The 11,579-nt window shown below is 39.3% G+C and overlaps 1 protein-coding gene and 1 long non-coding RNA gene across 2 annotated transcripts in view; both read left to right on the top strand.

Annotated features, from left to right (window-relative positions):
* Positions 1 to 11,579, top strand: part of LOC107549743 (disco-interacting protein 2 homolog A-like) — a 76,218-nt gene that overhangs the window by 56,473 nt on the left and 8,166 nt on the right. Inside the window, exons 15-29 of the mRNA XM_016230920.1 lie at positions 3,451 to 3,553; positions 3,931 to 3,995; positions 4,153 to 4,246; positions 4,985 to 5,104; positions 5,218 to 5,332; positions 5,555 to 5,694; positions 6,353 to 6,489; positions 7,095 to 7,175; positions 7,296 to 7,423; positions 7,508 to 7,622; positions 7,986 to 8,204; positions 8,940 to 9,020; positions 9,119 to 9,242; positions 9,340 to 9,461; positions 10,651 to 10,821. Coding sequence (XP_016086406.1) covers positions 3,451 to 3,553; positions 3,931 to 3,995; positions 4,153 to 4,246; positions 4,985 to 5,104; positions 5,218 to 5,332; positions 5,555 to 5,694; positions 6,353 to 6,489; positions 7,095 to 7,175; positions 7,296 to 7,423; positions 7,508 to 7,622; positions 7,986 to 8,204; positions 8,940 to 9,020; positions 9,119 to 9,242; positions 9,340 to 9,461; positions 10,651 to 10,821 — 1,815 coding nt within the window. The remainder of the gene's footprint in view (positions 1 to 3,450; positions 3,554 to 3,930; positions 3,996 to 4,152; positions 4,247 to 4,984; positions 5,105 to 5,217; positions 5,333 to 5,554; positions 5,695 to 6,352; positions 6,490 to 7,094; positions 7,176 to 7,295; positions 7,424 to 7,507; positions 7,623 to 7,985; positions 8,205 to 8,939; positions 9,021 to 9,118; positions 9,243 to 9,339; positions 9,462 to 10,650; positions 10,822 to 11,579) is intronic.
* On the top strand, positions 1,029 to 2,264 carry LOC107549771 (uncharacterized). Its single transcript, XR_001604599.1, has 3 exons — positions 1,029 to 1,076; positions 1,486 to 1,596; positions 2,148 to 2,264. It is a non-coding gene; the product is annotated as an uncharacterized lncRNA (long non-coding RNA).

Here is an 11,579-nt window from a genome sequence, read left to right as displayed (position 1 = left end):
TGTGTCTGTGTGTGTGTGTGTTTTTACAGGCTGGCCACGACTGCTGTGGTTCGTTACTGATGGAAAGCATGTGGTAAAGCCTCCTAAGGACTGGCATCCTCCAATAAGAGACACTAGCAATGAGATCGCATACATAGAGGTCAGGACCACACTAACTTAAGGGATAATGTTTATTTTGCCATAATGACCAATAGATGGATAGATCTATCTATCTATCTATCTATCTATCTATCTCTGTCTCCATCCTTCCATCCATCTATCTTTCTAAATGTCTGTATGTCCATCCATCCATCCATCCATCCACCTATTCATCTGTCCATCCATCCATCCACCTATTTGGTTTTATGTAAATGCGCTTATTTTTTAAAGATTCTTTGTTTTTCCAAAGCATTGTAAGATGCCAGTGTTTCCTGTCATAGCTATGCAAAGATTCGATTTCAAAAACAGTATCATACTGTAGCTATTAAACTGTATCTTAAATCTGTAACCTCAGAACGACCCCACAGTAAAAAGAGGTGCTAAAGTCTGATTTTGTGGTGGCTGTGCTTTAAAATACAATTTTTATCATCTTAATTCAAGTGATGAAGCATTTTGAAAGTCTGACAGTAATCAGTGTTGAGTGCTACTGTTAGGTTAACCCTGCTTGCTTTAAATGTTTCAACATGATTAACAGTTGAAAACATTCATTAGAAATGTAGAAAAGTAATCAAAGAGTAATCAAATGTAATCAGTTACATTACTTTAAGTAATTGAAATAGTTACATTACTTATTACATTTTAAATACGCTAACTTGTAATCTGTAACCTGTTACATTTCCAAAGTAACACTGTTTATCATAGGGGGTAATCTTATATATTTGACTTGTTTTATCTGTGTATATTGCTAGTGTACTCATTTGAAATGCTGAATGAACTCTCATTCATACTGTAAGTGAACAGACAGTGCAGGCTTGAATGTGTGTTTTTGTAAATATGTTTCCATAGGGAAGTTGTGGACGCGGAGTCAGAAACTTGCTTACACACTGCTGAACAAACTGAGCACCAGGAATGAACCACTACTACGACCTGGAGACAGAGTGAGTGTCCTTATCATGCACATTCACATCCGTTTACATCTTGCATTAACTGTCCATTCTGTCCTGCAAGATCCCATTCCCCTGCAGAATCCTATCCTGTTCCTCAGTGACTGATCAAAGACATAGCATGTTACCATAATGTCACGTTCTAGCTAATCAAACAAACTAGTAGGCTAAGATGTTAGTATGTCCCAATTTGTATACTTATGCACAATTCTAAGTTATTTTGTAGTATAAAGGAGAAAGAAAATTCCAATAAACCATTTCGGACACAACTTAACATATCCAGTGATGGACGACGTTAATACCAAGTGTAACAGGCCCAGAATAAAAGAAGTAATACACAAACAGTAGCAGTAAACAACATTAATGCTAGAGGTGTAAATAAATCTGTTGTGTATCTCCACAGGTTGCACTTGTGTTCCCCAACAATGATCCTGTGATGTTTATGGTGGCGTTTTATGCATGCCTTCTAGCGGAGCTGGTGCCTGTGCCCATAGAAGTGCCACTCACTCGAAAGGTATTAATCAGCATTACACCAGCACACTAGCATAGATTTCAATCACAATAGAGCTCCCTACAGGAAAAGACACAATATGACACCCTGATCTCCTCACATCTCAGCATTGTCCTTGAAAAAAAACTTTTAATTTCCAAAACTCAAACCACTGTATGGTATGAGCATAACTTGTTTACTGGTAGTCAAAAGATAAGTGCTGTTTTCTTAAAGATGTCAGTATGCATTGATATTGTGAGTATGTGAGCATGTATGAATAACCAGTCACTCCTTGGGGTTTTCTCTTCTGTAAATGACCTGAATGTCTTCTATCTAAAGGTATCATTAGCTGTCTCTGTGCTGCTTTGAAGCGTGTTCCGTTTGATTAATAGTGCCGATGGTCCTGATGGAGACAGCTAATCCTTTAAAATGAAGGACACAATAACACACACGATGCCTTAGTGCTGTGTTATTGTGACTGTGTTATTGCAGACCGTCTAATGAAAGGCGGAGAGGGAGTGAGTGGACTGCAGATCGGAGTTGTATTGATGACTGTCTGTGTCTCCTCTCATCAGGATGCAGGCAGTCAGCAGGTGGGGTTTCTGTTGGGCAGCTGTGGGGTCACTCTGGCCCTGACCACTGATGCCTGTCAGAAGGGCCTGCCCAAAGCACAGACCGGAGAAGTTGTCACTTTTAAGGGTGGGTGATTCACGCAAACCAGTTACTTCATCTTTATTTAGTGGTGCTGTATTTTAGCCTCTGGTATAATGTGTGTGTGTGTGTGTGTGTGTGTGTGTGTTTTTACAGGCTGGCCGCGACCGGTGTTCGGCTTTGTTGGTAAATGGAGCGAATCACCGCAAGCAAACAGCTCAGTACACTTGCCTTTCATTCAAACGCATTGAAAAGCACACTCAAAACAGCAAAATGGCCCTGGAATTCATCTGTCCATCCATCCATCCACCTATTCATCTGTCCATCCATCCATCCATCCATCCATCCATCCATCCATCTATCTATCTATCTATCTAGCTATCTATCTAGCTATCTATCCGTCTGTCTGTCTGTCTGTCTGTCCATCTATGTATCTATCTGTCATCCATCCATCCATCCACCTATCCGTCTGTCTGTCCATCTATGTATCTATCTGTCCATCCATCCATCCATCCATCCACCTATCCGTCTGTCTGTCCATCTATGTCCATCCATCCATCCACCTATTCGTCTGTCTGTCCATCTAGTATATATCTGTCCGTCCATCCATCCACCCATCCATCTGTCTGTCCATCTATGTATCTATCTGTCCGTCCATCCATCCACCTATCTGTCTGTCTGTCCATCTATGTATCTATCTGTCCGTCCATCCCTCCACCTATCCCTCTGTCTGTCCATCTATGTATCTATCTGTCCATCCATCCGTCCACCTATCTGTCTCTCTGTCCATCTATGTATCTATCGGTCCATCCATCCATCCACCTATCCGTCTGTCTGTCCATCTATGTATCTATCTGTCCATCCATCCATCCACCTTATCCGTCTGTCTGTCCATCTATGTCCATCCATCCATCCACCTATCCGTCTGTCTGTCCATCTATGTATTATCTGTCTGTCCATCCATCCACCTATCCGTCTGTCTGTCCATCTATGTATCTATCTGTCCGTCCATCCATCCACCTATCTGTCTGTCTGTCCATCTATGTATCTATCTGTGCGTCCATCCATCCACCTATCCGTTTGTCTGTCCATCTATGTATCTATCTGTCAATCCATCCCTCCACCTATCCATCTGTCTGTCCATCCATCCATCCATCCTCCTGTCTGTCCATCCGTTCATCTATCCATCCATCTCTCTTAACTCTATGTCTCTCTTTCTGTACACAGTATAAGACCAGTAAGGAGGGCAGCACTATGGGCATCACGGTGTCTCACTCTGCTATGTTGGCTCACTGTCATGCGCTCACACAGGCCTGTGGCTACACAGAGGGTGAGTGTGTGTGACTTACACGTATCACACACAGGCTCTTCAGAGACCGGCCACTGCAGGTTTAGAGTGTCCTACTTCCACTCTCTAAATAACTGCTCACAAACCCTTAACACTCCACACAGAGCAGCTATTGCAGTAAAGATACTCTTACCTCATTCTTCTGCCTCTATATACACTTTTAAAACAGGATTTGATTGCAAATGTAATTGTTTTCAGGGGTAACTAAGGTCTACACAACAAAAGATTGTGCAAAAGTTGTTTTGATACGATTTACGATGTTTTACTTGCTGCTGTCACATACACCACATCATTTCTTGTAAATACTTTTTGCATTATACACCTCAAAATGTTTTCTGTGATTTTATTCACTTGTATAGGTGAAATTATAACAAATGTTTTGGACTTCAAACGAGACGCTGGTCTGTGGCACGGGGTCCTCACGGTAAGCCAGACACACATGTGGTTGACATCTGGTGTGAAACATTCACATACACTCATACACATGGATACGGAGTTAGATTCCCTTGCACTCATCCAGCTGTCTTTTGCTTTCTTAAACTATGTCCTTGGCAACCGCCGTCATGGTGATGTGTGTTCAGAGTGTGATGAACCGCATGCACGTGATCAGCATCCCGTACTCGCTGATGAAGGTCAACCCTCTCTCCTGGATCCAGAAAGTCCACACCTATAAAGGTGAGTGTAATGCACATCATAGGAATAAATTGCAGTTTACAACATATTCAAATAATATTACTGTAATGATTCACAATATTACTGTTTTTACTGTATTTTTGATCAAATAAATGCAGTCTTGGTGAGCATAAGAGACTTCTTTCAAAAATATTTGAAAAATCCACCGACCTCAAATTTTGGACAGTAGTGTACTGTATATTTCTTAAAATTCCTTCAGATTATCTGTGGTATGAAGATTAATTTGTAATATTAAAAAAAGACTCATACAAGACGTTTGCCACGTACAGGTGTAATGATGTAACCACAGAAAGAAGAGTTTGTGAACTTTTCACAGTAAAAACCTATTTATAAAATACTTTTTATTGGATTAAAAGTTTTTTTCCACATTATTTCATATTTTCTGCATACAGAGCGTTGTGAACAAGTGTTAATTTTGAGAGAAACCTTTTAAAAAGAGGAAAATATCTAACAAGACATTTTTCTGCAGATTTTGCACACTGACATAATTTTAAGGTTAATAGTTTGTCTCTATATGGACAGTAAACGTCTATTTCACATCATAGCTGTTACTATATTGTTTAATGTAGCAGATGAAATGCTGTCCGGGACCTGAATTATACATTTAGACCCTGTCATCTAATGTTAGTAGAAAATAATAATTGCCGGTGTGGTGTCAGGTCGCCGATTAAATGCTGTCTGACTGTTTGCATATTTACATGGCCTGTGTTTTTCAAACAGCGCGTGTAGCAGTGGTGAAATCCAGGGACATGCACTGGTCACTTTTAGCCCAGAGGGATCAGAGAGACATCAGTCTTAGTTCTCTCCGCATGCTCATCGTTGCTGATGGAGCTAACCCATGTGAGTATACACTTAAACAGAACAATCTGACAACAATCATAAATTAAAATGGAATGGAACACATCCGGAACTGTCACCAGAACAGTGTTTATGTTGTGTATATTGAAATGCAGGGTCTATTTCGTCCTGCGATGCCTTCCTCAACGTCTTTCAGGCCCGCGGACTGCGGCCAGAGGTGATCTGCCCATGTGCAAGTTCCTCTGAGGCCATGACCGTCGCCATCCGCAGGTACACTGATGACATTTCAGCAACTTCAACAAGACTACTTACCCACTATTACTGCACAGTATGCACTGAACACTGCTTACTTTTGTAATTTTTATTATGTAATGCAGTCCAGTTGTCATCTCAGAAATGTAAATGGATTTGCATTTGAATTTGCATATGGCAGTGTCCTATTCCAAACAAAACTCAAATCCATGTTGAATGACTGTGTTTGTATGTCTTCAGGCCTCCAGAGATGGGTGTTCCTCCTCCGGGGAAGGCAGTGCTGTCCATGAGTGGTCTGAGTTATGGGGTGATTCGAGTAGACACAGAGGAGAAGCTCTCTGTGCTCACTGTCCAGGATGTAGGACAGGTCATGCCTGGAGGTGAGACCTGCTTTACTCTCACTGATGGATGGACTGATCCATAGACTGATGAACTGTTTTGAGTGAATGAATAGTGTGATGGATGAACTGTAGTTCTGTCATGACTACTCTCGGAGGGATTGGCATGGTAATGTACATGACAATGTTAATGTATTTGGTCTTGGCGGAATAGATCTGCTACGCTGCTGCTGCGGCAGAGCAAGTACTGAGACTTGCTGCTGCCAATACATACACAACATGCTGCTGTGAGCATGTAAGAAATATTGCTGCTGCAAATATAACATACATGAAAGATCCCCCATGTAGCGTACATGAATCACCTCATAGCAGATCTATACAGGTGGAGCTGGGGAAGGTGGAGGGTTTCTGAAGCAAGCTGCAACTGCTACGGCAAGCAATATATTTGAATGTTGAGCAGCAAGCTCATTGGCTACTGATACAGAAGAGAACCAATCAGCTGTGCAATGTGATAATGATGTCATTAGGTCAGATTGAGTTAGACCTATCGGACTGCGCCATCTAGAGTTTCATGCCAGAACTCTGTATATAAATTCTTTACTTTTTAGCACTTTGTTTAACATTCTATTATTTTGAATTTCTCTTGGGGACTAATGTACTGTCTATGCATCTCTCTTTGTGTGTGTGTGTGTGTGTGCAGCGCTGGTGTGTGTGATCCAGGTTGAAGGCACGCCGTACCTGTGTCGAATGGATGAGGTTGGAGAAATCTGTATGAGCTCCAACAGTACAGGAATCTCCTACTATGGTCTGCCAGGCATGACCAAGAATGTTTTTGAGGTTAGTGTGGAGAAACAAAAGGTCCAAGGATATTTAAACATTTAGTGTTGGCCTTAAAATGTTCAGTCAGTATTTGACTTTCAAATATCTTGATTCCAGTTAAACTTGCAGCCCTAGTGGTAGCGATTTTGATTAACTTCGGTGTCTCAAATCTTCGAACCTGTCAAAGATTAATTCTGATTCATTCAGTGGGATTTCTGTAGGTTACATTATACACCAGTTTGTGTATTGTGCATCTTTTTGAGTGAGTCGTTGAATTATTCACTCATTAAAAACATTCATTTCCGACTGGTAGTCTTATTATTATACTTTATTGAAATCAACTAAGTGACTCTAGAAAGACATCATTAGCATTTTCCCTACAACAATATAGATCAATTATATTATTTTGTCAGCTTCTGGCATAACTTTATAAAAAAAGCTAACTATTTAGAAAAAAGCATAAATAATAATGAATGATAACTATAGAGTTCACAAATCAAACACCACTAGTCATCACTGCAAAGCTTTTAGAGTTGTGTGCTATCATCAAAATTTATTAAAATAAGGACTTGATAACATTGTAAACTCGACTGAAATTGATCAGTTGTATTGCTTACTTTCAGACCATTCCAGTCACGTCATCAGGAGCTCCCATCAGTGACAGACCCTTCACACGCACATCTCTCCTGGGCTTCATCGGGCCGGTGGGTTCAGTTGTCTGAAGCCAAAACTATCCTTTTTGAAGCTGCATAACTCTTCCATGTCTTATATATCAACATGCGAGGTTCATCATTTTTGGATTGGGTTTGTTTCTTGTGTTTCAGGATAATCTGGTGTTTGTGGTGGGAAAGATGGACGGACTGATGGTGGTGAGTGGACGGAGACATAACGCAGATGATGTGGTGGCCACAGCACTGGCCGTGGAGCCCATGAAGTTTGTGTACAGAGGAAGGTAATTCAACTGCCATTTACTCTTAACTTGAGATGAGTGTGCATCTCTGCTCAGACTGAAGGTTGCATCTCTGTTCTCTTTCAGGATTGCGGTTTTCTCTGTATCAGTGCTGCATGATGAACGCATTGTTGTAGTGGCAGAACAGAGACCAGATGGCTCAGAGGAGGACAGCTTCCAGTGGATGAGTCGTGTGCTGCAGGTGAAAACACATATGCACACAAAAAGTAGAAGCTATGGTATCCATGCTTGAAATAAATGTATTTGAAAATGTAGCAATTTGTGCAGTTCATGTGGGTCATACTTCAGTTTTGAAAATGCAACAACTTGTATAAAGGAAAAATAACATTCCTGTATTTATGTTACATTTTTAACATGAATTCTATAATATTTTACAGATTTCTTTTTTTTTTTTTTTCAAAAATTCAAAAATAGTTATAATAAAGAATGAGTAGGTGTGTCCGAAGCTTTTACTTATAATGTGCGCAAAACAGTACTCACACACACACACACACACACACACACCCATGCATATATTCTTAACCACTTTCTGTCTCACTCTTAGGCTATCGACAGCATCCATCAGGTGGGAGTGTACTGTCTGGCTCTGGTGCCAGCTAACACACTACCCAAAGCTCCTCTGGGCGGCATCCACATCACAGAGACCAAACAGCGCTTCCTAGAGGGAGCTCTGCACCCCTGCAACGTCCTCATGTGTCCTCATACCTGCGTCACCAACCTTCCCAAACCTAGACAGAAGCAGCCGGGTACAGGTGAGTCCTGTGTGTGTGTGTGTGTTGGGTGGTTGCTTTTTTTGTTAAATCTAGCTAACAAAATATATATTGTGTGTTTGAGTGGTCCAGACGCTACATGTATTATAGTTAAAACATTTTATTAAATGAAAGTAGCTGAAATTTAGAGTGCTTGTTTGACCCACTTAAGTAAGACGTAAGTACTTTATACGTAATTTCATAATTAATACCATAGTCTTTGAAATATGGTTAAAGTACTGCTGAATGTTACTGCTGTACTGCTGTAAAGCATTTATGGTAAAATACAATATACTTTTTTAATTGCACATTTGTAATGATGAAGTTGCAATTCAGTACATTTAAAATATATCAACTTTAAATGTAGTATTGAATAACACACTACAGATAAATTATAATTAAGTACTTTACATGAGCTTTAGTATGTTAGTCAACACATCAAAATAAGTGTACTTCTTTAAAGTACAACAAAAGATTATTAAAATATGATTCAGGTAAAACTTTTAATTTGACATCAAAGTGCACTTTTTAAAAGTGTACTTAAGTGTGTTAAGAAACACAGTCATGAAAGTGTGCTTTCTTGAAGGATTTTCATTTCATTAATATTATAATATCTGCAAGTACAATTCACTTTTAACATTTGAAGTACACTACAAGTGCACATTCAATACAATTAAGTGCACTTCTTTATCACACTGCTTCATCTTGAAGTATACTGTTGTCTGAATGTATCGTCTCTCCTCTTGTAGTTCCTGTATATGCAAGATGTTCTGCAGTGGAGAGCTCAGGCCACTCCAGATCACCCTCTATTTCTGCTGCTCAATGCCAAGGTACAAAACTCATCATCCCTTAGCCCAGGAAACATAGTATTCAGAGTCAGATTGTGTATATTTACTGTCATCTTATGTGTTTAAAAAAAAATTTTCAGGGCACTGTGGCCAACACCGCCTCCTGTGTACAGTTGCACAAGCGGGCAGAGCGTGTGGCAGTAGCGCTGATGGAAAGAGGCCGACTTAATACTGGAGACCATGTAGCACTCGTTTATCCTCCTGGTAAGATAGAAAGAGACTTATATTACTGTGGTCTAATAAAGGGTTCAGCTCTCAGGTTTTGTGGGGCTCAATACTTCTCTGTCTTTCTACTTTGCAGGTATTGATCTGATCGCCACTTTCTATGGCTGTCTGTACGCCGGCTGTGTTCCAGTCACCGTCAGGCCTCCACACCCACAGAACTTAACCACAACCCTACCAACCGTTAAAATGATTGTTGAGGTAACTTTAATCTCTGAATGCAGGACATGCTGTTTACCATGGCCTAGCTTCACTAGCCAATCAACAGAAACACTAGCTCATCCTTGTGACCAGTCTGTATTATTGTATTTTATATAATTTTATGGTTAACACCTTAACAATAATATTACTTTTGTTAATATTCATTAGGAATCATGAACTAACAAAGTTTTTTTTTTTTTCTACATTTATTCAGCAAGTATGCATTAAATTACTCAAAAGTGACAGTAAAGACATTTATAATGTTACTGTCAGGAACTGTGTTGCAGGGACGACGCGGAGATGTGGATCAAAGTGACAGTCTTTAATGCAATCCAAACACAAGGGGTAATCCACACAAGGAACGGCTTTGACACATGATCATGACGATTAAGACCCGACAAAGACAGACTGCACAGACTGGGGTACAAATACTAGGTCACGGAGAGCACATGGGAAGGAAAACACACACAAACAGTCCAGGGGTGTGACAGTTACAACATATATATATATATATATATATATATATATGTGTGTACTGGGAAACAAAACAAAAATATTAAATAAGAAAATCATTTTTGCTGTGTGTTTATAAGTTAACATTAATCTAGATTAATAAATGCTGTAAAAATTGTTGCTCATTGTTAGTTCATGATACCTAATGCATTAACTAATGTTAACTAACTGAAACTTACGCGTAAGATGTTTTATTTTATTTTATTAAATATCAAATTTTTATTTAAAATATCAAAATAATTATCAAAGTGTCATTACAAACAAATAATGCTAGAGACATTTTTTGCAGGTAAATTAACCAAGTGGTCCAACTTTTTATATAAAAATAACAAGATTCTTTTCATGAAATGTGATTTCTTTCTGGAATAAAATCGTACTGACCCCAAACAGAGTGTATTTTACTACATTCAGCTTTTAGTAAACTGAATAAATAAATATTAATGATTCTTATTATCAACAATTACTAGTAATAAAAGTTATGTATTGTTGTATGTTATATCCAGGCTTTGTTTTAAAAAAAAATGTAATCTTGGACTAAGCTATATTTCTGCGTATCAGCATATTCTAGGATCTCCTGTTTATCTTACAGTAGTTTTACTTAAATTTGTGAAGGGCATAAGTTGTGTTTGTATTTGATTTGTTCCATTGAGTTTAACCCCTATCTGTTCACCTGTAGTTACGGAATGTGAATCTGTCGTGTGTACGGACCTGTATGGTGGTGGCTGAAGAACGTCCTCGCAACACGCTTACGCAGTCCTTCTCGAAGATCTTCAAAGACCTGGGGCTCTCCTCACGGGCCGTCAGCACCACCTTCGGCTGCAGGGTCAATGTGGCCATTTGTCTTCAGGTGAGTGATGAATTCATGCTTTTTTAGGTAGAAATTAGGTGTGAAATGTCCGTGACTTTTTATCACGACAAGATATTAACAAAATAATGCACCCCAAATCTCTTCACACCAAAAGCTAAATATATTATTACATTTTAGCAATGGGATGTATTTTACATTACAACACATAAATTAGCATTTTTTTCTTCAGACATGTAACATTTTTTTCAATTTAATATCACGCTTGGTGATATTTGTGTCGCCTTGTCGCATCGCTCTTTGTGTGAATAGGCCTTTATCTGTTGTTATTGTTTTCAAATAATTTTCTGAACCCTTATGCTCTCTGGCCCGGATGCTTGTCTGTAACTGTATGTAAATGTATCTGTTTGTGTATTAAATGTACGCCTGTGTTTGTCTGCTACTCCATGCCCTCTCGTCAGCCCAACAGGCTGGGCAAGTTGGCTGAGCAGGTACTGTGACCCAGATGGGGACCACAGGGGTGCTAGCAGGGGGCTTCCCGGACGCTTGTAAAGGCTCTGCTTTTCATATGTGTTTGTGTGTGTGTGTGTGTGTGTGTGTGAAATGCTCATGTGCATGACATAAAGAATGCTTTGCTTCCAGTCTCTACCTAATGCTTTTTTTATTATATAATATTATTTGTGCCAGCACTGTTGCATACATATTGCATACATATTTTATTTCAGAATATATATATATATATATATATATATATATATATATATATATATATATTTGTGTACTTAGGGGGTATCATAGCA

This window comes from Sinocyclocheilus grahami, unplaced genomic scaffold (assembly GCF_001515645.1).
Source record: "Sinocyclocheilus grahami isolate Dianchi unplaced genomic scaffold, SAMN03320097.WGS_v1.1 scaffold380.1, whole genome shotgun sequence".
NCBI lineage: Eukaryota > Metazoa > Chordata > Actinopteri > Cypriniformes > Cyprinidae > Sinocyclocheilus > Sinocyclocheilus grahami.
The sequence above is the reverse complement of the archived record's forward strand: the minus strand, read 5'-3'. Positions and strand labels throughout refer to the sequence as shown.